At 40.5% G+C, this 26,145-nt stretch overlaps 1 protein-coding gene across 1 annotated transcript; it reads right to left on the reverse strand.

The window, feature by feature from the left end:
• Positions 1–295: 295 nt before the first annotated feature.
• On the reverse strand, positions 296–26,145 carry LOC125636919 (mannosylglucosyl-3-phosphoglycerate phosphatase-like). Its single transcript, XM_048850815.2, has 8 exons — positions 25,955–26,145; positions 18,114–18,265; positions 13,631–14,211; positions 11,779–11,926; positions 8,906–9,071; positions 7,932–8,079; positions 7,172–7,355; positions 296–1,212 (listed from the first exon to the last, which is right to left on the reverse strand). The coding sequence occupies exons 1-8, from the start codon at positions 26,143–26,145 to the stop codon at positions 1,031–1,033; spliced, it is 1,752 nt and encodes a 583-aa protein (XP_048706772.1). The 3' UTR covers positions 296–1,030.

A 26,145-nucleotide genomic window follows, 5' to 3' on the forward strand; every position in this document is an offset into this window, starting at 1 on the left:
CGGGGGTGGAGTAAGGAATTCGATTTTAAGAGCCCTTTAAGTCGAAAAAAAGGGCTTCGTCCTGTGGACGGGTGCAGGGTTAAATCGATTTAACGCTGCTAAATTCGACCTCAACACCTAGTGTAGACCAGGGCTATGAGAATGTGATCTACTTGGAGCATGTGTGACAGACTTCTCAGAACCTGCTAAAAGGGAAATGTCATTAAATGCATCTGAATAAAAAAGTCTCTTTTTATAATTAAAAACAATTAAAAATGCATTAGAGAAACACCTCAATATGTTTATCACCCCTTCGTATAAGTTTTTATTGGTTTCACAGGCTTTACAAGTTGCATGGATAATCATACTAAAATATCAGACAAGTTATAAACATCAGTACATTAAGGAGGGTACACAGGTTCTTCTCTATTCGTTCTAAGTGGTGATCATACAGGGAACAATGAATATTTGACATGACGCTTTCCCATTTTGTGACATTTTAGTGGCCATGCAATAGTTAGCCAAGCACAGTCTATCATCATCCTTTGACCATTACTATAATCTGAGTTTTACTCCGATGTGGTGTAAGCATTTTCTCTATGAATGCATTAGTTAGGTTTATGTCAGTAAACAAAAATAACTTTCAGATTTAATACTGTAAACATCATATAGCTTCACTAGAAACTAGTACTTATGGGTAGTGGACATTATAATTACAAGTAGAGCTATACGTAAAATGGCAACAATATGAAAAGCACCAGTTTAACAAAGGCAACCAGAAGTTATTTCCAAAATGAACAAACATTAGTTCCTTATATTATTTTAAATACAAGAAAACGGTTGTATTACATTTTCTTAGAGAGAGATTTGATGAATGCAAGAACTATTTTAAATTGTTTCAAATGAATAAACACTGAAACCAAGGGAACATTTTAAATACAATGGAAAGGAAAAGCTAAATAATTCTAATAAATATGCAGAATACATATAACAAATGAAGTAGCAGATCATATGGTTTCAGGTACTATATCACTGGTGATATTTATCACTTTCAGTCAGAGTCAGAATTCTCAAAGTCTTTGCTAAGCGGGGGAAAGGTGTTTAGCCCTTCTTTCCTTGCCATTCTTAGTTGTCGCAAGTGTTCCTTCATTTCCTTGGAAATGTGACAGATTCTTCCTTCTATGCCAGGCACTGCAACTACTGATGTGCTTTTATCTGTTCTTGTTTCAAAGGCTTGTGGTAAATTCATGAAATGTTAGTGCTAATTAAACTAAATTCTCTTCATGTAAACAACCTAAATGTGCATCTGACTATACTGCGAATAAGCTATTAAAATAATTAACATACTAAAAACCTGCCTTATTTATGAGTAACTGGAATTTTCTGATTGGCCCTTCATAAATTCATGTTGCACAAAGCTTACCATGAGTACTCCCTTTGCAGACTATGCATATTTCCAGCTATATTTTAATAGTGTTAGCTCAAACATCAACAAATAAGGTAAAGTACCATTCTCTTACTTGTTGATAATATGTCAGAATCCAGGAAATAATTTTTGCAGAATGTGGGCCAATCTGCTGTCGTAGTGCTTTAGATTTAAAATATATGAATCTGAGGTTAATGACTGTTCAAGGGATTAATAATGGGATGACCTACTGCCTTTCACTTTTAGGTTCCTAGTTCAAATCTTACCCAGACTGGTGGAGATTGAACGTTGGAACTATTTATTTATTTTAGATATTTTGAATGTATCCATCACTCAAATTAAGGCTAGCGCATACATTGTGCAAAAGGGACATCACACACTACCATTCTGATAGAAGACAAAGCAAAAGCAGTATAGCAGCAGGATTAGAAAGAGTAGAGAGAAAAAGGACTCTCTGACACGCTCTATATGATTTTATAAAAGTATGCTGATGAGGGTGAATATAATGTAACTAAAATATGCTTCATGCCAAAGGTCTCTTGTAAGGTATCATTACAAAGCTTATAATCTACTGAGTGTGATCATCCTATTTGTAGGAATGTATCACTTTTGTATCTGAAACTAGAAATATGAAATATAACTCTGAGGGCCTATTGTAGTTATGCAAAGTGTGGGCTATTAATGGTTGTTTGGAATCTTGATGGCTCCCATCAACCACGACAATTGACTGTGGATGGCTCTGTTTACAGGCAGGCCTTCCTGTGAGTCAGGCTGGGAGGAATGAAGGCTTGGAGTCTCACAGGAAATGTGACCATGTCACCTGGTACTGAAATCCATCTTAAACCTGGTGCTTTTCCATTGGGGCAGAGGGACAGGACCCAGAGAGACAAAGGATTCCCGCCTTGTGCCAAAGCCATATAAGGGGGTGGAACAGAACAAAGGAGACAGCCATCATGAGAAATCCCCTAGCTACCACCTGAGCTTGAACAAGGGCTGTAACCGGGGAAAGGATTGTGTCCAGACTCGAAAGGTGTCTGGTCTGCTCAAGAAACTTATTGAAACATCTCTAAGGGTGAGATTTTATCTGTATTCAGTTTTTATTACTGTACTAGACTTAGACTTGCATGTTTTATTTTATTTTGCTTGGTAATTCACTTTGTTCTGTCTGTTACTACTTGGAACTACTTAAATCTTAATTTCTATATTTAATAAAATCACTTTTTACTTATTAATTAACCCAGAGTATGTATTAATACTTTGGGGGGGGGCAAACAGCTGTGCATACCTCTCTATTAGTGTTATAGAGGGTGAACAATTTATGAGTTTACCCTGTATAAGCTTTATACGGGGTAAAGCGGATTTATTTGGGGTTTGGACCCCATTGGGAGTTGGGATCTGAGTGTTAAAGACAGGAACACTTCGGTAAGCTGCTTTCAGTTAAGCCTACAGCTGTTAGGGGATGTGGTTCAGACCTGGGTCTGGGTTTGCAGCAGGCTAGCAGTCTGGCTCAAACCAGGCAGGGCACTGAAGTCCTAAGCTGACAGGGCAGGAAAGCAGGAGCAGAAGTAGTCTTGGCACATCAGGTGGCAACCCCCAGGGGGTTTCTGTGATCCAACCCCTCACAGACCCGTGTACATAGGAGCCTGTAGATAATGAAGAAGAGTTTGCATGTGATGTAAGAGATAGGAAGCCAACATGGAATTCAAAGAGGGCAAATAACATGGTTTGAGTGAAGGTGTGGAAGATGACTTCAGCTCTGCATTTTGGACACAAAAGAGAGTTGATTGGCTGCCACAAGGTAAGCTGCTGACAAGCTAATGGACCTGGGTTTATCCATGGGTTTAGTAAAGAGAGTGGATTTTGACAATATTAAACAGAAATGTGGTTTAATGAGAGACTGAATATGTGGGAAGAAAAAAGAAAAAAGAAAAATGGCCAGATTTTCTGATGCATTGAAATTCTGCTTGCTACAGCAGAAGGGAGCCTATCCGGTTATGGCTCCCTGATTCTCTGTCCTGGACCCAAATAGAGCAATCTGGGACTGCTCTACATGCACCAGCTGATAATACCTCCCAGTTTTGGATAGCCTGAGTACAGCATGCTGAAATCATGCCTCTTCTCTGTACCCAATGCAGCTATTGTGACAGGGATGGTGCGGAAAGGTGATTAGGGAGCCAGCTATGCCACCTTTATCCCCACAGCGAGGACTCCATGCAGGAGGTAGTCCCTACAGGGAGATAGGCCTGGTTTTCTCCCCTTTGTACCACCAAAATGGTGCAAAGGAAAAAGCAGGCCCTCTGAGTCCAGGAGACAAGGAAAGACAGGCAATGAAGAAGAGGGAGGGAAGGGGAGGAAAGGGATTAGAAGAAACGATAAGAGGTCAAGTTTTGGAGAGAGAGAGTCTGAAATGGTAACTGGGCATCCAAGAGGAGACATTAACAAACGCTTTTGTCAAAATGCAGGTTTCTGTTCAAAGTAGTGTTATCTTGATACTTAAATTGTTGATTGCTAACAGTAGTTTTTTAGCTTGTGTTCCTGAATAGAGTATACAGTACTTAGGTAATACAGGAGAAGCCAGGTCAAAGCCAGAGACAATATTCCCGTTCTAGAGTTTACAGATGCTTTGTGTGATTTGAGGTTCAAAATTAGTTTGGCAGCATTAAAAATAGGGCTAATAATGCATGGAGTTTTGAGTCAGACTTTTTAGAAAATTGCTTATATTTTTTGGCATATAACTCACAGGCACATATGACAGTCTGTCCTGCCCAATTTACAGCTATGTGGATATTTTAAAGTCCAGTTATCTTCACATTCCACAAAGTTCTCAGGATTAGATGGACTGGACAAAAAAATATATAGCAGACTGCTTAACCACAGAATGTCAAGACCATCTTCTAGAAGAGATTAAAGCATACTTGACATTGTACCTGCTGCAAAGAGATATAAAGCATATCCTGATTCACAAAAATGCTCTGAATTTCCTGTCTATGGAACGCTGAAAGTTCTGAATGAAAATTTGCTCTAAAATATAGTGAGGTGAATTATGATGTGCAAATAAGGCAGATTCTGGTTTCTTGGAAATAGGGAAAACTGAAAAAGACTTAAGATAAGAGATCGTTAGAGGATTCCTTAACTTACTCAGTTATGGATAGAGACTTTTTCAGTGCAAGGATGAAATGTACTATGGATAATGTCAATCTTTCTGGAGTCTGCTTGTCCCTGACTAAAGGAAAAGTATATTTTAATGCAGAGCTTCCTGGATTACTGACAGGATTTTACTGCCTGGGTGAAATTGCCAGAAGGGAATTATACCTTTTAGGTTTCTCTTCTATACTTCAACTTTATGTCTTTTTTACTGTTATGGAGGTAAGAAGAATTTAATATTTCATCCTATTGAAGTTGCTAAATAGATGCACAAGTGTCTGGCAGAGAAGGTCTACAAGTTGGAGTGGAATCAACTGAGGATGTCTCAAAAACAGTACCCTCTCCTTCAGACAACTAATTAATATTCTTAAAGAAGGCAGCTTTTGCCTAATATTCATTTGGAAGAGGCTGATACTAAAACACTGGGGATCATGGTAAAGGACTTTAAAGAAGAAAATGCTGGGTGGGATTTTCAGAACTACCTAGGTAAATTAGGAGTACAAATCCCAAACTCCTACTTGTTACTGACGTATACAACAATGGTGACATTCATGTTAGTTCCAAGTGTATCAGTGTGGCCAGTGACAGCAGCAGATGCCAAAGAGTGCTGAGGTATAAAGTATGAGTGATAGAGAGATAGTCCACTAGTAGTTGATGGTATCAACCCTGGATTAGTTCCATGGAGTCAAGATTTGTTGATTGACCCAAAGTCATTTGACTGATACAGTTCCTTATGGAAGAATAAATGAAAGCTTGAGAGACTCCTGCAAGTTTTGTTGGCCCAACAGTGTAGACTAGTTGAAAAATTACTTTCAAACTGTGCAATAAAAAATATCTGAGCATCACAATAATGAAAAAGTAGTAAGCTTCAAAAAGAGAGGGTGAAGGGAGACCTAAAGAAGGGTCTGCACACTAACATTTGCTATGGAAAAAGGGAATGGAACTTTAACTTTTTACATACAAGAGATAACACTATTAAAATTTAATTTCAACCAATACATAGTTCTGGGGTGTTGTAGAAGATTATGAAGAGCTGGGATCTGTGAGAAAGATCGTAAAACAGAACACAAGACTGTTTTTAAAAGGCTTTCATTTGTCTTACTATTTCAATGCCAGAATGAAAGTATGTATTAAGTACAAGAGAATGCTTCTATGAATTTGGATCTACTTGTAGCATAAGATCCATATGCTATACGCAAAAATGTGTATGTAGAATCTGTGCAGAAACAAATCAAAAATTCTTATTACTTCCCTGATGCATCTGCTTTTTTTCTTAACAGGGAACATCAATTTCCTTAGTAAATGTAAAAAAGTCCTTAACATTTTATCCAGTTTTCAGAGATCATTTAAACCTTTCTAGTTCTATGGAGGATGCACCCTCACCAGGCATTACAAGCAGACCAGATCACCACCCAAAATTGGAAAGAACCAAGTCCCTCTTTCCAACATTTTCCCCTAAATTATTCAGTGATTGTTCTTGGCAAGCCCTCATCCCAACCCATGTTTACACCCTAATGGTTGTTGTCAAAAATTCACCATATTTACAGATACTGTATAAGCCTTCTTCTTAAAACGTTAATACGAAAGAAATAATAGATATTGTAACGTCACTGATATATTGTTAAATCTATCTTACCCCCAAAGGAATCAAATGAAACTATTATTTTGCTCCTATAATCATCACATGTCAAGATCATGAGGTCAGACAGCTTAGAATTTCCAGTTGTCTTTTTGTAATTTTTCCTTTTATGCTACCATATAAATACACTTGCTACAGCAATCCTTCAGTCTTCTTCCCCAGGAGGTGTATGGAGTCACTTAGCCTTAGATCAAATGGGAGTTAGCCACCTAAATAGCTTTGAGGATTTAGGCCTTAGTTCACATGGCTTAAAATGAAAGGAGGTAAGTATGGATGACTAGCTCCTTTTTCATTCCTTTTTCACTTACTGAGTGATTTATTTCAGGCTGAATGCAACCTGACTCTCTGTGACCATGGAAGACCCTAAAGACAACACAACTTCTGCAATCATTGCATGGAAGAGTTGGGAAGAGAGAGCTACCTACCCTACAGTTCCCTATATGCCATGGATCTGAACTCCACAGGGTGAGGGATTGTGACAGTAGGCCTACAACCTGCAAAAATCCTCTTGCCACAGATACTGTAGCAGGGGAGGAGAGGTATTAAGTGGGAATACTATGGCTACTGGTACAGACCATGGATTTTGTCCCCCCAAGCTTCATGTTAAGTCCTCTTAATGAAGACTGACAAAGGACACCAGAATTTCATGCTAATTTAGGGGTTTAAGCTTTTGAAGTCTGTTATGTTCCTCCTCCATCCTTCCATACCTGTCAGCTTCCCTGTGCAGCCTGCCACCCCTCTCTCTGCAGAAAACAACCTTCTGGGAGAAAGTGGTCAGTCCCATTCCCACGCAATGAACCATATGCCCTGAATGCTACCTTTAGCAGATAAAGAGATTATTCTTTGGTAAATCACTAAATGCTGCACAACAAATTTAGAAATTTAGGAACAAATACGCTTAATTATTTGTAATTGCAATGGTGCCCAAAGTCCACAGTAAGGATTGTAGCTCATTGTGCCTCAAATGATATATTTTAAATTACCTGTTAGTGATGCTGATTTGGACTTGGTAATTAAGCTCATTCGGTGACCTGAGATGCACTTTTTGATGCCATGCACAATCTTGATAGATTCAAAGTGATTAACTACAACTGTGGAAAGTGTCTGTGCAGTTTCTGTATCATACATCCTAGGACAATTCTGAAACATTACATAGCCATCCTTTCCCTGAAAAGTAATAATTATATTTAATGAAGAATATCTTTAAAATATAAGCACTTAATTGTCTATTTATAAACCATTATAATTATAAGTATAATTATAAGTAACACATTTGTTAGAATAGTAGCTAGGGTTGATTTGATTAAAAATATTGTATTCAGTAACAGAGTAAGATTGAATGTTAGGAGACAGACTTTCAGACAACTTCCAAATTGAACGCACATACATTTTGAATGTAAGTACAGTAATTGCGTCTACTGGGTGACCTACTACTTGATTTAAATATGCAAAAACAATATTTGCATGTGCAAAATTCACCAGCAGAATTTTAGTGCGTGGTCTGAAAGTTAAAGAACACTCAGAAATCAAGTCTAATATTTTGCAAGGAATAGGAAGAAGGGTGGAGAATTATAGAAATTTGTATAAGAAATAAAGACAGATAGAAACTCTGGGGGTGGAGGGAGTGATCAACATCTAAAATGGAGTCAAATTAATCCATCAACATGAGACAGTATTTCATAAAAAAACAACACTCCTGGAGCATGAAAATCATTCAAAATATTTAAACACATTACAGCTTACATTAGCCAAGTATTCCTTAATGGCAAGTTGATAGACTTTGTTTTTCTTGAGATATTGTCCTTGAATCTTTACAGAGTCTCTTATAATTCGGTGCCCTGGTTCTGCATTTGGATCAAATCCAAATTCCATTCCTGCTACTTGAGGAAACCTGGAAGTTAAAAAGAAATATTTTTTTTTGGTATGAAGAAAGAACCAACCAAAGTATTGACCCTTCCAGAATTCTGAACAAGTATACTTCAGTAAACTGCTATATAAACTCACAATAACTAATTTAGTGTTTGAAGTATGTTCGTAATACCAAAGACAATACTTTCTCTGATTACTCTATAAAATACCACACTGAAAAGGCAGCTTTTACTCTTCTTACCAGTGGCCATTGGTCCCAGGTAATCATCTGGGCTACCGGATTACGGAGTGAAAGGTCTGAATTCTCCAATTCTTGCACCATGGTCACAATGGTTTCCAGGTTTCATTTTTAACAGCCAAACTGAACTTTTGGACCAGTTGCTAAATCCCAACCTGTCACACTGACCCAATTAATTCATATAACCTGAAAATTCAATTCATCAATCTATTATCTGTGGAATCAAGTTAGTTCCAGAATGTAATACCTATTAACCAGCCATATACAGGTTTCCTTATTTTTGTTATTTTCACTATAAAAAGTAAGCTCCAAATAAGAATCACATTTATTTTGTATAGATTTTCATACATTGTGTGTGACAAAGATTTATCTGTATCCATAGGTTTTATGTTTGTACTTATATTAGTCATTTGTCTTGCTTAGAGTGGTGTATTAATATGCTCAATACAGTTATCACATAGGCTTGTGAATTCATCATTATCATTACCTAGAGCATTTGAATGTTAGCATTAAAGTGGCTACTCATCGGGACAGTGTGGAGAATTTCCACAAGTGTTCAGAACAATTGGCATTTTCGTATAAAAAGGGGTTGGATAAATATTCTATATACCTTCCATCAAGAGCTGGATATCTGTAGACTCCATTTTCGAGAGCTTCCAACAGTTGTCCTCCTGTAATTCTGACTACTAGAAGTGGGTCCACAATGGGAAGGATAGTTAAAAGATCATGCATAGTAAAATCTCCTGCAGGATGTATATGGTTTGAACGAAGGGTACCTACAATCATCATAAAAGAAAATCAAGATACTCCCTGGTCCTTTTTCTACCATGGGTAAATAGCCTGATTATCTAATACAAATGATACAAGTTTTAAGGTTTGTTGTCTTGATGAGAAAGGATTTATATGGTTAATAATGATTATTTAAATAATGCCATGGGCCCTGGTACTGCAAAGATTTAAATACATGTCTAACTTTATGTGCTGTAAATAATCCTATTGATTTAAAAAAATAAGAAAGTATGCTAATTTTAGTGACTTCAATGGGACTGTTCACACTGCATAAAATTAAGCATATGTGGAAGTCTTTACAGATTGTAGACTTATTTCTCAGGGAAACACAAAGTGCTCTTGCAGCTATATTAGAGTGGATGCTGGATAGCACCTACTATAGTTAAGCTTACCAAACAGTTTCCACGAAAATTCCCTGTTTATACATATTCTTAACTTTCCAAAACCTTTTGGCCTGAAAGTTTTAATTTTAGTTCTCTGCCAAAAAGGTGAGTTTTCCTGGAACAATAATTTCAATTTTAATTAACAAAAAACCTTTCTGACAACAAATCTTGCCATTTTAAAAATGAAAAACCACAAAAAATCATTTCCTTCGTAAAACAAAATATAAAACCGACAAAAAGACCCCAGCTAGCACCATCATGTTTTCAGTTTTAAAACATGCAAGCAACAACTCCCTTTTAGAATAAAAAAAAAGGTACATACAACATTTTTCCTTTAAAACAAACATTCAGCAAGAACCAATCAAAAGCCCAATTCTACACTGAAGAACTATGCTGGCAAAATTCTCTTTTTAAAGGAAAATGACAAAAATCAGAATAGAAGTAGGCATATTTTTAGACCCTGGTTGTGCAAATACTTACACATATGGGACTACTCACACACATTTAAATTCTGCACAGATATGTGCAACGTGTCTGGAAGATCAGTCTTCATTTTTAAACTGAAAAACCATGCTTGTAACAACAAACAATATGTCCAATTTAAAAATAAGACCATGCACCAAGCAAGTTTCTTATTTTAAAGGGAAACTATTTATAAAAGAATAATTGCTTACAAGGAAAAGAGGAGCAGAGTAAGGGGGATTTAAATCCAACCAAACTAACTTTGTCCATGAAGATTTGTGGAAAGTTTTTTTAAACAAATTTTGGAATAGGTAATAAAGGGAAGCAAACTGTTCTTTGTACCAATGCGAATTGTGTACATGTGGCAATGGGAGGGTTTTTAAAATGCATTATTATTCTTATTACTTTTTTATTATTAGGGAATGAGAGGGGGAAGAATCACAAAATGGCGCCAAGATTTCACCTTAGATATTTAGTGTCACTGAGATACTGTTGTGCTATAACCCCTTTGAGTCTCATTTACTACTATTACTATCATTAGTTTGTTTCCGGCAACAGTACAAACACAATTGGCATGGTTCCTACCTTGGAGAGCATATGCTTTAAGACAGGGATGGGCAAACTTTTTAGCCTGAGGGCCACATCTGGGTGGGGAAATTGCATGCAGGGCCATGAATGTAGGACTGGGGCAGAAGGTTGGGGTGTGGGAGGGAGTGCAGAGTGTGGGAGGGGGTGCAGTGTGCAGGAAGGGGCTCAGGGCAAGGGGTTGGGGCAGAGGAGGGGTGCGGGGTGTAAGAAGGGGCTCAAGGAAGGGAGTTGGGGTGCAGGAGGGGGTGCAGAGTGTGGCAGAGGGCTCAGGGCAGGGGGTTGGGGTGCAAGCAGGGTGCAGCAGGGGGCTCAGGGCAGGGACTTTGGGTGCGGGGATCAGCAGGGGGTCAGGGTGCAGGCTTCGGCCCAGCGCTGCTTACCTGGAGCAGCTCCGGGGTGCCAGTGGAGCACACTGGGACTAGGGCAGGCTCCCTGCCTGCCTTGGCCACATGCTGCTCCCGGAAGCAGCCGGCACCACATCCCTACAGCCCTGGGGGGGGGGGGCAGGGGCAGAGGGCTCTGCACGCTGCCCTCACCTGTGGGTACCTCCCCCGAAGCTCCCACTGGCCGCGGTTCCCAGTTCACGACCAATGGGAGTTGCATGGGGCGCAGAGCCCTCTGCCCCCCTGACCCGCAGGGGCCGTAGGGACATGGTGCCGTCCGCTTCTGGGACTGGCAATCCCGTAAGCCAGATCCAAAGCCCTGATGGGCCGGATCCAGCCTGCAGGCCGTAGTTTGCCCACCCCTGCTTTAAGAGATAAAGGAACTAGACAAAGATAGAGGGTAGAAAAGGGTACTGTTTTCAAACAAGGTGGTAATGGGTCATATCCTGATAATATAATGCTTTAATACCATTTCTATTTGTTTTGGTATGATATATAAACTTATCATGTACTCCAAAACCTTACCAAAATCAGCCAGTTAGTTTACTTGTTTACTTTTATGACACCCTAATATTTTGGGTACATGTTATAATTGTCAGATGGTCTATGAACCAATCAAATTGACCTTAATTAGTTTTCCAATAAAAATTCTCTAGTTCCTGATTTCTTCAGGGGCTTTGATCAGTGTAACATAACTCATTTGACCTGTTCAAATCCATTGACTTCTTGATGTACTCTGACTCAGATGAGTGGCTGGGACCACTCCTAATTAAGTAATTAAATAATATTCCAAACATTGCTCCGTCTTTAACAAGTAAATTAATGTTAAAACATTCCAAACATTTTGGATTACAATAAATGTTTTTTAAAAGGACAACCTGAATTGAGTAATGCTACATCAGCATGAGTAGCTTCTAACATTGCATTAGTTATCAAGTTTCCCAGGTTGCTCTCTGATCTTCTTACAGTAGAAACACGACCGTCTAATTCTGTGTCGATTGGACAAAGAACTTCCTCTAAAAGAGGCTAAAAAAGAGAAGGGTTTATAGCAGACTCTATTTATTTGAAACAAATATGTCCTGAAAACTACAGAATTACACTGTAAAAATGTTTAAAATTTTGAGCAGAAAAAAAAAAGAAAGCCAAGCCATGGAAGAATAATATAGTCTCTTCTCAATCCCCTATGAATCTGAATAGGTGCACAGAAGGTGATTTATTCTGGCAATGGACAAATAGCAACAATTCCAAATCCACCTGGCTTCCATTATACACCTACACTGATGAGAACTTAACATTCCATACAGACCTACAAAAATACATTTATCTTGAGTTTGACTAGGTAGGGGAAATCCCATTCTGTAATTTCTTGCAGTTATATTGTATACAGACAGAATGCAGATAATAGTAATCAGCAGACAACAGCAGAGATCAAGAAACCTGTTCTGAGGTTTTAATCACAGTTTTTGAAACAACTTTCTGAAAAGCAGTTCGTTCTTGGCTACTCTCTCAAATAGCCGTATGCAGCACAAGTTCAAGAGTACTGGTTGACGCTCATTGTCAGAAATGGATACTTTTCCTATCATACAGAAGCTAAAGATAGATTCAGTCATCCTGGGATTACAAACAATTTTAGAATCAAACTGAATTTAACAGTTTCAAAGTCCGCCTATAATGTGTGCTAGTTTTTAGTACCCCTGTGGATACAGACTATCCAATTAAAATTTCCTTGTGAGGTTTAGTTCCTTTAGGATTTTAGGATACAGTAATTCATAGATGCACCCTCCTACACAGACGAAAGACTGCTGAGCAGGAAGCTGCCATGGACTATAAATGGTATCAATATTGCATGTCAGAGGAACTAGCTTATTTGGCATTTTAACATTTTGTCAGAATATTTTATTCTCAGTGGAAATGTCAACAGTCATAAATGAAATGTCCTTAAATATAAAGCTCTAGGTTCCCAGGGTGCAACAGCAATACAAATAATAGACAATAGCTGTAATAATAAAAGAAGGGAAATTCTTAATTAAGGCCAGTGGCTTTCCATTGAAATGACATCAGCACTCATAGAATGGAGGACTCTATACACTACTTCATTAATTCACACGTATATAGACACTGCAATTCTTCAGATTCACTGACAGAGGGACTTCAATGGCGTTCTTTTTTTGCCATGAGAGCTTTATTACATATTGTAGGGACTATATTTACTGTAGACACAAAATGGATAAACTTGTCTATTGTTATAGTATATCCTTATACTTGATCTCAAAACAAAGTTTGATAAGGTGGTGTCTTTTAATAGCAATTCACTCATGGATTCAGTACTTTAAAGTTTGACATTCCATTAAAAAAAAATAAGCTGAAGCCATTAAAATGTAATGGACCAAATTTTTTCTTGATATAATTCCACTGAAGTCAGTGGAGTTACATCAGGAAGGAATTTTGCCCTCAGTTTCAACCTTAATGGGCCGGTCAATTTTGGTAGGCCTGAAATGAAACAAGTTCTTTTATATCTGTTTGCAAAATCAATTTAATTTGTATTTGTACAAGCAGAGTAATTTCACTGACTTCAGTGTAAATATCATTGAATAGAATAGAGTGGCATTAATCCAGATTTATGTCATAACTGAGATCAGAATTTGGCCCACTGTTATCAGTCTGATCACTTAAAACAACAATTATCATCTTCTTTTTCTAGAACAAAATATTTAAGGAAGTTGTACCTACCTGCAGGTTTTGAGTAAAATCATCCACCACTGATTTTATAAAAGAATCTTCTTCTAGGTTCCTCAAAATGTCAATCCTCTGAAATGTATACTGAAGTGATGCACCAAACTTTCTTATATTTATTTTTGAGAAATTCCTGAAATCGGACCCACTTTTGACAATCCAAGTTCCATTCACCTTTTTGATTCCATAATCATGGTCATGGCCCCCCAGAACCAGATCTATTCCTCGGGCGTTCTGGGCAAGTCTGATGTCATTAATCCATTTCATGTGTGTCATAGCAATCATAAGTTCTGCTCCCTCTGCTTTAAGTTCTGCAGATATTTTATTAGCTGCTTTGACATAATCTATGTAGTTTAGGTTTGATTTGTTAATGGTAGGCAAGGTATCCAGCCAATCTTCTTCTACTAATCCCATTAAACCAATTTTCGTATTATTCCATTTAACTACATTTTTTACTGAACCATGGCCTAGAGGTTTAGAGGTAAATCTGTCATATACATTGCTGAGAAACCATGGAAATTTCATTTGTTGTATATAATCTTCCAGAACGTCAACACCAAAATCAAATTCATGGTTTCCTAAAAATACAAAAGTCCAGAAGCTAGCTTGTTAAGGTTAACAACAAAAAGTGGTCTCATGAGATAATTTTAGTTTTTATATGTCATTTAGAATAGCATTAGAGATATGAAAGCTTTTTTTCTTCAAACTAAAGGACCAAATTCCTCTCTTTTACAGCTGTGAAAACCATTAGTCATTCCATTTACTTCTGTAGTTAGCCCAGGTTTATACTATAGTAAAGGACAACAAAATGCTTTGCCGAAAATATCCACTTTTATGCATCTACTTCTTTTTATACATAGATTATCTAAATTTTAGCAAGCCCAATATTTTTGGCTAGAAAAAAATATCATATGTAATACCCAGGGCAAGATTACTGAGAGAAAAATAAAGATACATCTCTCAGTTTATCATACCATGTCTTTCGCTGACCTTTGAAATGTAATGGGGGAAAGAAAAAGGTGCTTTCTGGTACCATGCCAAAAGCTACCAGAGATTACAAAGGTGTGCGTAAATAATTAGGCCTATTTAAGAGAGACTTTTGATACAGCCAGGATTAAACAGGTCAGTGGATCAAGTCTTGGAGCTATTATTTGTGGTCTTGTATCTGACTTTCAGGAACCCTATATCTATTGTGCATTATGCCAAACAATTATGTACACCAAACTGCTTGGGAGGATGGTCCAAACGTTAATGTACAAAAACCCACAGGCCTGGAACAAACTCTATTAACATACAAAAAGGGACAATTTCATGCATAAGTACCTGTTAACATGCACAAATATGGGTTTTTATAAACATACACATCTCTGAAAATATGGTCCTTTATCTAGTGCTATGGTCTATATAGTGCTGTACAAATGTACACTGTATATTTAGAATAGGAAGACTAGGAAAACACAAAGTTGGTGATACAGAAGTTTGGTTTTTTTTTTTGTTTTTTTTTACTACTGAGTGGCTTTTGAGCTTTGCAAAGCAGTGACCTAATAGTAGAAAGGAAAATGAAAGACTAGCTGACCTTGCTGTTCCGTTCAAATAAGTTTGCATGGGAAAAAGACAGGCATCTAGCCTGTGCTGTTTGAAAAACCAAATATAATAAAGAATATGCATTTCTCTTCCCCCCTTTTTGCCCAGGAAGAAAGGCCTGTCCCTGGGCAGAATGGCACCTCCAGTGCTACTCTCGCCTTAGCTATACGTATACATCTGATTATATATTGATGTAAGCAGTGTCAGGATGAGCTCCACCCTGACATCTGGTGGTGAGGTGTGGCAAGTTGTGGAAAAGAACTTCAGGGGCAGATCTCATTTGCATAGGCACACCCACCCCACCTAGAATGAGACCATAGCTGCCCAAATGGTCACTTTGGCTGCTGTGGGATCCCCAGTGTCTCTGTTATTGGGGCAGGAAGAATAAATTGTTATTACTCTGATTATGGGAACCGTGCTTGGAACTGTATGTGGCCTTTTGTTATGATGGAGGGATTCACCATCAGTTAAGTAGCACTCGCTAGGCAAGGGTCATGGGTTCCAAAGCTCCAAAACTGAGTGAGGCTAGGGACAAGTATTAATACTTGGTGGTATAGGCCCCTGGGTGAGGGCCTTACATACTAATTGCACTTCCTCCTCTCTCCACTGTGGAATATCAGAGCTAATTTTGATTTCATTAGAAGTCTAGTTATAGGCTGCTGAGCTCACTTTAGGCTAACAGTGCAACAGCACTGGGGCTCCCCTACTACAAGCTGAATTCACCTAATAGCTGAAATCACTGAGTGTTGTGTTAAGTAGTGGGGGAGCCTGAAGATACATTGTGGAGCAGTTTGCGGGACGGCTGGAGTCCCTTGTGGACAGGCTGGTGAAGCAGTTCGACACGGAGCAGTTTGTGGATGGCAGGAGCTGCTTGTGGGCTGCGGAGCGGAGCTGAGCGAAGGAGTTCGTGGGGCGGCTGGCGGAGCGGAGCGCAGCTGAGCGAAGGAGTTCGTGGGGCGGCTGGCGGAGCGGAGCGCAGCTGAGCGAAGGAGTTCGTGGGGCAGCTGGCGGAGCGGAGCGCTGCTATGGAGCTATGGGGCGGTCAGCTTCAGATCATGGAAGGTGCCTCTTACCCCCGTCCCATCTCCACCCAGGTTGGGAGGTAAAGCTCCGCAGATAAACTTTCGAACTCTGGGGCTGCCCTGACCAGGGACAGAGACTTTTGGGTCATTGGACTTTTGGGACTTTGGGGTTGCTGGACTCAAGAACCAAAGGGAAAAGGGCATGCCCCAATTTGCTTGGGGTGGGTTTTTTTTTTGCTCATGGGTTGTGTTATGAATCCTGTTGGTGGTGTTTCCCCAACATAATGCCACATTGTTTCTCTCTGTTATTAAAAGGCTTTTTGCTACACTCAGACTATGTGCTTGCGAGAGGGGAAGTATTGCCTCTTGGAGGCGCCCAGCGGCCGCCTGGAAAGATTTGCTGAGAGCACTCCATGCCTGGCTGAGCAAACAGGAAGGGGATTTTCAAAATTTCCAGAGAATTTAAAGGGCGGGTCTGACAGTTGGTCACCTGAGGGCAGGGCAGTAGAGTTCAAAGTGATGACCAGAGTGGCTGGAACAGGCATTGTGGGACACTTCTTGAGGCTGCTCAGAGCGCATTAACAGACCAGGGCGTCCACAGTGGTGCCGCGGCACTCCAGCTGGGGCGCTGCAAGCATTATGCCTCTTGTCGAGGTGGATTGTCCCAGGTGACTGGGTGGGGGCTCGAGCCAGTTTGCATTGTGTTATTGGAATGGATCCCCTAGATACTGAACCCGGCCCTTGTTGCTGCCAACTCTGACGGGCAGAAGGGTTACATTTACCTAAGAGAACTCTAGACCCAGCTAGGGTTTGTGATTGTTTGATTTGTTATGGTTTATAAGAACACATTCTTCTACCTGAAAAGATCAGTTAGCTTAGCTGGTCTACTGGTGCTGACATTATTGGGCCGAGGTTATTCAGAAGAGTGGGCACTTGCTCCCAGGATCAAAAAGAAAGTTGGTTTCATGTGGAGATTATATTAATCTGTTGCTAAGTGCTGTTCCTTTTCACAAGCACATTAAACATGTGCTTTATCTTTCGCACAGGCTGCCTATTGGTTTTCAGGTTGATTATAAGACAAAAACCAAAATCTTATAAAGCTCTAAATATCCAGGGACCTACCTCTCTAAGAGGCCGCCTCTTTGTTACATATGTCATCATACTCATGAATATCAGGGGCATCTGAATTAGAGCCTGATTGGTATATAAAGAAGAAGAGGTGGCTGCTAGCAGGGCATTCTTTGTTATGAGCCCTTGCCTCGGTAGTTGCTTTCCCCTTTGGTTCCCTATTTATAAAGGCAAGTCCTGCCACCTCCTCTATAGCTGCAGAGGGCATCCTGCAAAGGAAACCAGTGCAGTTATGCTTCACAAGAAAAGGGTGGGGTTTGGAAGGTTCTGCAGCGTGCACCCACCCCTTGTGCATTGTGAAGTCTTGCTCCACAGAAACTCCCTTGTGCAGTAACCTGCTGGGGGAAGGCCAAAGGCGCTGCCATTATACAGATCCTGTGGTGCTTGCTCCAATGGACGAAAAGGCACATTGTGTCTGCAGAGCACTATTTCAGCTCTCAGGCTGAGGTATCCTCTGCTGAAAGGCTCCCCAGCTTCCTGAGGGAGGGGATGATTTCTCTCCCACACACTTCTGCTCATCCATCGAGGCCCCCCCCAGCTTTCATACTAGTTGCTGGGTTGAGGATTTGAGCCACCATGCAGCAAAATAAATGGTGTTTTACAAGATATAAGGGACACACAATCTAAGTCTTTTGGTCACTATAGAGCTTACAATCTAACTGTGGGTGCGCCTGTAAAAGGTAGCTGTAAATATATTAACATGGCACAGATATTATGAAATGCATCTGTAAATAACATTTACTTACCAAAGACTGCGAAGTGTACTCCCACTGCATTTAATATAGGAATCATATGTTTTCCTTTTGTTATTGAACTTAAAGTTGATGGATTTAAGCAGTCTCCACTAAATATTATAAGTGGATTCAAGGAACTGAACTTTTTTATAGCTGCAGCAAATCTACAAGAAGAAATACAACTTTCAACTTGCTTTATTAGATGGTTAGTGCGGTTGGACCATCTTTGTAGCTTTCTTTTCCAGGTGGAATTAATTCTGTTTTAGAGAGTGGCAACTGCTTCAAACTAGGAAAACATGCTTAGACACAAAAGAAAAGTGAGGGAGTGTTCACTCCATTCTTTGAGTTTTTATAGAAAAGAGTCTCTGAACAGAAAGGGAGGAAAAGAAACAAGAAGTTGGAAGCAGAAAATAGCAACAGCATTTACCCCTTAGCACTATGTTAACACAATTAATAAATAACAACAATAATATCCGTCCTGTCTTTTCCATTTCTTCATTTCAACTTTCACTCCCCCATGCCCTTCCTCTTCTATTTCCATCTTATCTGTTTTCTTCTTTTCCAAATATTGTCTCATCTTTTAGCCTTCTCCCCTTTCTTTGTTTTAAACACACATTTCTAGCCCTTTCCTTTCTTTCTATTATATCATATTACTCCATCTTCCTCATATTTAAAACATGTACAAATTACTGGAATATTTCATCAATGCTGATGTTGCTGCCATTAAATCACTTTACCAGTGCTCTATGTCAATCCTTCTGAGTACAGCACTTCCTGAAGCAGATTGACAATAAAGGTTGCTTTCAGGAATATTGATTCTGCAAAGTGAAAAAAGTGTGGCAGGAATGACAAATGCAGTGGGAGAAAAGGCTCAGTATCCAAGAGTTACATGCTTAGTCATAACTGAAGTGGTATTACCCTTAAATCTAAAGTTGATTTTAGATTCTTGGATGCTAAAATAGATAACAATATTCTTTATATTGCGAGTGTTCATTCCACAGTGACTATATTTTGTGTCAATGTCATAGTCATTACATTAAAATACAAAAGAATGTAAAAACAACCCTGTGCAAGTCTGTGTGTAGACAAGTATGTCACAAGGAGAAACCAGAAACCAACTGAAGAGTATGCTTTACAGAGTCAGTATCTCCTTTCCTCTGGTTAGTTGCCTTTGTCCTGAACTAAAATTTTCATGTAGGAAAATTTATCGATAGAGTTCTCCTGTAGCAGTGAGAGGCCATCTTAAATCAGGAGAGGGTGTATGATTGGCCAGAATTTATTAGAGGTGGGGCTCAGGAACTATAAAGCCTGCTTCAGTGCAAAGAGGCTCACTCTAGTGTGCTAATCCATTTTAGGTGACCTCAAATCCTAAAGGTGTTGTTCCAGTTTGGAAGCTTAGTCTAGGTAGAAGCCCGTGGGTCTTAATCTGGTTGGAAGTTGGCTCATGTTTAAGGAGAGCAGGAGACTTTGTGAAAGGATGCAATTAGAAATCTTTTCTGGGAAAAATGTATAAAGGGGTATTTCTTATGAAGCTGTCACGGGAACTTTAGTGATTTGAATTCTTACTTCCTATGGTATCTTAAATTAAAGATATTTTAATGGACTCCTGAGCTTTTCTGACCCTTTTCCCTTCATTACAGTCTGTGACCCACATGGAGGTGCACATTAGTCATAGTTTGCATGCTAAGAACTGATTTGGGCCCAGTAACAAAGGTTATATGTTTGTGTAACTCATTGTTTGTTCCTGAAGAAAACAGAATTGGACTGACTCTTTCTGCTCTCCTTTAAATAGGCATCAGATCTGATAACACCAGCACATCCTACTACTATCTTAGGGCATGGCTACACTTGCAGATGTAGAACGCTGTGAGTTAAACCAGCCCTCGGAGAGCAGTGTGTCCACACTGTCAGATTCAAGCGCACCGGCATGGCCACATTAGCAGCTCTTGCAATGCCACAGAGAGCAGTGCACTCTGGTAGCTATCCCAGCATGTACCTGGCTGCAAGTGCTTTTCAAATGGTGGGGGGTGGAGTGTGACAGGGAGTGTGTTGTGTGTATGTGGGGGGGAGAGAGTGGGTTTTTGGGGGGCTGAGAGCATGTCAGCATGCTGTCTTGTAGGTTTAGACAGCAGCAGACACCCCTCTCCCCCGCCTTTCTCTCTCACACTCACAGCAGCAACATCCACACTAATGGTTGCTTTGTCCCGGAGCAGATAAGAAGCCGCTGTCAGAAATGGAGCTTTGAAAGGGCATATCCACATTCCCACAGCCAATTCCAAAACAATGACAAGAGTGGCCACTTGACTTAAGGGGATTATGGGACGTTTCCGGAAGCCGATCATAGCGCAGTAATGCAACACCTCGTTCACACTGATGCTGGGGCGTTTCAGCCAAGGCACAGCAAGAGTTATGCTTCTCATGAAGGTGCATTACCAGGAGTGCTCCAGCTGCAGAGTCCATGCGCTCTAAGTGCCTTGCCAGTATGGACGGGTCGCGAGTTAGGACGCCTGGGGCTGCTTTAACGCGTTCTAACTTGCAAGTGTAGCCAAGTCCCTAAAAAGCACTGTCTCCTAGCTTCAAGTTTCAATCTTATGTCTTTTCAACTAGCTGTCCAACATTCTTTGTACTTCCTTGACAGCTGATTTTTCAGATTTACATCTGGAGGCACTCAGAAGGGCATGGATACCTCGTGTCTGTATCAGCTTCTTTTTTTTTATCCTGTCCATTTAAACATTCAGACTAAATACTTTATTTAATAGAATCTAACAAAGTACAGTACTTTCCCAGGGGGTCTGGGTAATATTAAACAGATGTCTGCTTAATATGTTCAAGCCATCTGAAATACTTCTAGTTAATGAATAGAATACCCTGACACACACGTTAACACTTATCAGTACCATGCCTTTCTTACTAAAGTTAGGAGATTTGTTTACATTAGACCTCAGTATATTTAATTTAATCAATCCTGCTTAAATTTCAGCGTGACCTATACTCCAGTTTGTGTATTCCAGTTTGTGTCAGTCATTATAGACTGCCAGTGCTTTAATTCTTTCTCTTCCTACTTTGGGTTAGATCTGCAGGGGCATCAGGCACTTGAGTTCTGCTCAGTGCACCTTGGGGGGCACATAGGTGACTTTCTCCCATATTTCCAATGAGCTTCCTCCTGCCTCCATCCTGGTGCAAGTTCGAACATCTGCAAGCACAAAATCACTCCTGCAACTTTCTCTAGCAATGCCCCTGCCTAGCTCTGGCCTTCCCCTATCCCAGAGCATGTGGCAATAGCTATAGCTATGCATACTATATGCAATCTTGGAATTCCCCACAGCAGGACAGCTCTTTGCATCACCTCTTCAGCACAAAGGGGCTGGGGCATGGCTAAGAATCTGGCCCTGTATGTCTACCAACAGCATAGATTCTACATCTTCTGATCAAGTTGTCTCCAACCTTTTTTTTTTTTCCCCATTTGTATGTACAGATAGTATTTTGGTCAAAATCAGCTCATCATGAATTCTTCAGGATGGTGTTTCATAATATTACTAGCTTTAGTCCCAGTGCAAGAAAAAGCTGATTGAATTCTATCTTATTTGCACATCAAACATCCTAGTTCCAAAACTTCCATTCTAATTCTCACTTGGATACACAAGAAAACAAAGCAATGAACATGTCCACTTGGTCTGGAAAAATACAGGAAATATAGATCAGAAAGTGTGTGAAAAAGTGACTGATGAGAAAGGAGGTGGGAAAAGGGCAGGACAAAAAGAAAGAGATGAAAATAGTAAAATTAGAACAGGAAGACAAGAGAAACATAAAAATAGAGGAACAGTAGTAGTATAGGAAGCAAACAATGAGGAAATGAAAGGAAAGAATAGATGACAGGAGGCCAAAGAGAAGATGAAGAAGGAAAAATGAGGAAGAATATGCAAATGAACAAAACATTTGAAATTAACCATCTTTTCTTTGCTTTTAAACTATAATGCAAATCTACATTTTAAAGGAGAAAATCCTATATTCTAGGGGAAAAAAAATCACAATTTTTAGCTCAACCTAGACAGGGAATAAGTAGCAGCAGCTATTGACATCAACAAAATACTTGTGGATTTTAAAAGCTTGTTTTAATACAAGAATGTGCTAGATCTTTTTGAATCTCTACAGAATCTCCCCACCAGCTGTCTTCAATTTCTGAATCCAGTAATCATTAAAAATTGAAGCTGCTTTCTTAAAGTGGGGGTGTGATCCCTGGAGAAAAGGTTGATGGAAGGCCAATGTCTATAGGGGGTTGCATTAAGGTTCTGGTGCATTGTCTCCAGTGTATTGTGGTTGTGGGAGTGGTAATAGTAATGTGCCTGCAGATGGAAGAGAAGAAGGTATAAACTGTTAGGTGGCTTACTTTTTCATATTTTTGCTTTTGTGTGAGCATGTCAGCTGTGTTATATGTGCAGTAATCATAACTGCTTCACAATGAATTTTCTGTGTATTAATTCCTAGGATTTTATAACGTTTAAGTGGGGTTTGGGACTTGGTGTGGGTGAACCTGGCTCAGGGAAGAGGTGCAGCTGCTCACAGAGAAAAGTTTAATTTGCCAGCCACAGCACACGAAACCCTTCCTCTGTTATGCACACCAGCACATAAAACCCTTCCACACTGTAGCATAAAAATCTGAACAAAAAAGTATAACTCCTGATGGAGAAGGTTTTATCTGATAAAGAAAGTTTCATGTATGCACTGACACACAGGTGTTTATGTGCCAGTTTATATACCAGCTTATATACTAGTTCCAAAACTTTGTTCCAAAACAAATTATGCATCTGCGCTGGTACATTAACATTCGGCTATAACGAATAACAGTAAAAATGACCCTAAGTACAAATTTTAAAACACCCAAACAACTACACATTGTGCCACTTCTCCCCAGGATTTACATCTGCACCAAATGTAGGCTAGCTAGATGATACTTTTCAAAAGGTATCAGTCAACAATGAAAGGTTGGATTGCCAAGGACAAATTTCAGACAGAACCCAATTTCAAGGCCTACTAATGGAAAAATGTATAAAGAGATACCAAACAAAAACTACCAAGAAAACTCAAAAGTCCATAAAAACTAATTGCACCTGCTTTTAGAGAAAAACAGGAATTTATGTCCCTTTTCAGAATACAAACATAACTATGGTGTCACAACCAGGTGCCACCATAATGGGTGATATTATACACTATAAGTGTAAGTTTTCTCAAATACTATACTAGCTTGTGGTGGTTGTTGCTGATTTCTGCATCTGTTTGCCCAACCTGGGAACCATGGGCCAAATCTTGCCTCCCCATCCCTTTCCTAGTATAATGGAGACAGTGGTGTAAGGTCAGTTTCCTTGGTTCTGTCCTCTTCCATTATTACAATGGGATTGGAGGGATAAAAGAGGGGGCACTTCCCTGTTCTCATACTTTTCCTGCTGGCATCCCGTGTGGGAGAATTTCCTCAGAGCACTCCTTTCCTGCTGTCACAAAAAAGCTTGAAAGGAATGGTGCCTCCCTTTCTCAGTATCCAAGAATGGGGTGTAACAATATCATGAGGTAGTCCCTTTGGGCCATAACCAGAACCCACTACCATATTTTATTGTATTTTATATTTACAGTGAATCTCTACCTTCCCCATTTGCTTCAGGGGAAGTGTACTGTTGTAGCAGCAGCCAGTCCTACCTATTTCTGCCTTCCTTCAGGCTCCCTGCTCTTCCTCCTATATAACCTTCTTGTCTGCTTCTAGAGGCCTAGCTGCTGGGGATACTTCCACCCAACTCAGTTGTTCTAACTCAACTGTTAGCCCCACCCAATTAATTGGTCTCCACTTCCAATTGCCTGTTTTTCAATCAAAGCTCAACTAATGTAACAGGTGGGGATTGGAGTGGCAGGATGCTGAGTTAGCTCTGGAGTCAGCACACCCTGTTACATACAGATATGGCAATTTCCTGCAATGTACATGGGAAATCCTATTGAATTAGTCTTAAGTATCTTCGGGGTCCATTGTATTAAATGAAGGGTTTATGTATTATTGGGGGCCTGGATTGTATATAACCTCTCAAGGGGGCAGATGTGACAGATGTGATACCTGGGGGTTCAAAGGACTACACTGAACAATGTGCCAGAAAAGAATGGACTCTTAAAAGAAAATGTGTTAAGTAGTTTTCCTGGGGAATATCTAGGGGAAGTGAATGCAAATTCCCCACCTTCAGTTATGCAAATACCCAGCCTTTTGAAGCTATGCCCTGAGGTGTAAGCCATTGTCTACTGATCATCTGTTACGTGAGGCCAAGGTTAAAGGCCCAAGCTATATAAAGGAAAAGACTGAACATTCTTGGAGGTTCTGAATCTGACACAGTTATGAACTTGTAACCAGAGAAAACCCAATTGTGGGTTTTGAACAACTGACACCTACCAGAGCCCAGGGTTGGAACTGCAGAGAGGGGGTGACCTCTGGTAAGATATTTAGTATATGTGTAGGTTCTTTTACTTTTTTTAAGATGGTTTCTCTGTAATGCTTTCATCTGAAGACTAAATGTTTGCTTATAAAGAGTTGTGCTATAACTTATAATTTTAGGCCATTAGACTGTTCACAGTCTTCAAAGAGAATGCACAGTGCAGATACTGGCCTGTTTAAGCAGTCTGACTTGCTGGGAATATCTTATTTAGGCAGGGAACTGTGCAGCCTGGAGAAACCCCAGCCCAGAGGAAGGGAGACCGGGGTCTCTACCCAAGAGAGGTGATGGCTGACGAGCTGGTTGCTTAGGCTGGGTGCTGTTAGTGAACCACAGAGGGGGGAGTATAGGTGCAGTTGCCCTGAACTGTGAGAGGGGGTAGGGATGCAGGTACTTTCCCTTACAGTCCACCTCTTCCACAAACATTTTATGTCAGCATTGAGGGTGCAAGTAGAGTTATTTCCGTAGTTCCCCATCTTTCCTCTTATAACGGGGGAGGTGGGGGAAGGAATGGATATTCCTTGCATCTCATATCCCAGAAAGAGAGGGGGGAAGGGAAAGGATATTTCCTGCCTTTTACCCACCCCTCACAGCTGCCAAACTTTGTGTAGTTCTGTGTGTGACATCTTGTGCAAATTATTTAATGAAATTATTTGCAAATAACCATAAGCTTCAGTTTATGGTCTACACTCAGACCAGAAGTTACACATGGAGTAACACAAAACTAGGCAGCTGTGGCTGGGTGGGTTTCTGGATGTGTGGGGAAAATGAGGGTACCTAGGGGTGCGTGGTAGGTGGGTGGGTGCAGGAAGGTGTCTGGGAGTGCTTGGATCAGTGGGTACTTGAGGGTGTTGTTTTGGAGTGTCTGAAGGGTGCTGAGGTTGCTGTAGTGCATGGGTGCTGGAGTATCTGGGCTGAGGGTAGGAATCTAGGGTGTTTGGGTGCTGCCTGAAGGGTAGATGGGGTTACGTTGGGAGTGGCTGGGATAGAAGGATGAGTGGGTAGCTACTGCCTGTTTCTCCCACCTGCTCTTAGCCTGCTGGGATGTAGCAGAGGAAGCAGCAACAGGAAAGGCAGAGAGGCCACTTGTGGACCGGCTCATCAGGCCCCACAGGAGCCCTGTGTGGCAGAGAGGTGGAACTACAGCCTTACGCCGACTGCCTTCCTTCAGCCCTGCAATGTGGTCAAGGCTCCAGTCAGGGGGCGGGAATGCATGGGGCTGTCAAACATGCTCGTTCCCTGTGAGATGGGGCAGCCATGCCTGCCCTCACGCACCCCAGGAGAGACAGGGTGTTTCTCACCCTCCCTTCCTCCCCGGGAGGGGAATGGGGATTGCAATTCCCTCCCACCCACACATCTCAGGATCTGGGCTGGGCCAGGAGTGGCTCCTACCTGGCAGCACCTCCTACCGGCTCCTCCTGCCTGGACTCCACCTCATACACATCGTTGAAGTGGAGGATGACTAGGTCACTCTGGCTCTCGTCTAGGAGCTCTGAGCAGGGGCTGGGCCTGTCCTTGTCCCCAGGCCCAGCTGCAGTGGAAAAGGGGGAGCCGCCCTGCTCCTGAGGTAACAAAGGCTCCAT

This window comes from Caretta caretta, chromosome 5 (assembly GCF_965140235.1).
Source record: "Caretta caretta isolate rCarCar2 chromosome 5, rCarCar1.hap1, whole genome shotgun sequence".
In the NCBI taxonomy this organism is placed as follows: Eukaryota; Metazoa; Chordata; order Testudines; family Cheloniidae; genus Caretta; species Caretta caretta.

What these genes read in the sequence shown, in the direction of transcription:
- LOC125636919 (XM_048850815.2), bottom strand. Translation starts at nt 26,145, where the DNA reads ATGGAGCCTTTGTTACCTCAGGAGCAGGGCGGCTCCCCCTTTTCCACT. An exon ending in TGTAGCATTACTCAATTCAG is followed by an intron (nt 9,072 to 11,778) that starts GTTGTCCTTTTA and finishes TGATGATTGTAG; the next exon opens with GTACCCTTCGTTCAAACCAT. An exon ending in TATCCAGCTCTTGATGGAAG is followed by an intron (nt 8,080 to 8,905) that starts GTATATAGAATA and finishes TTTAACTTCCAG; the next exon opens with GTTTCCTCAAGTAGCAGGAA.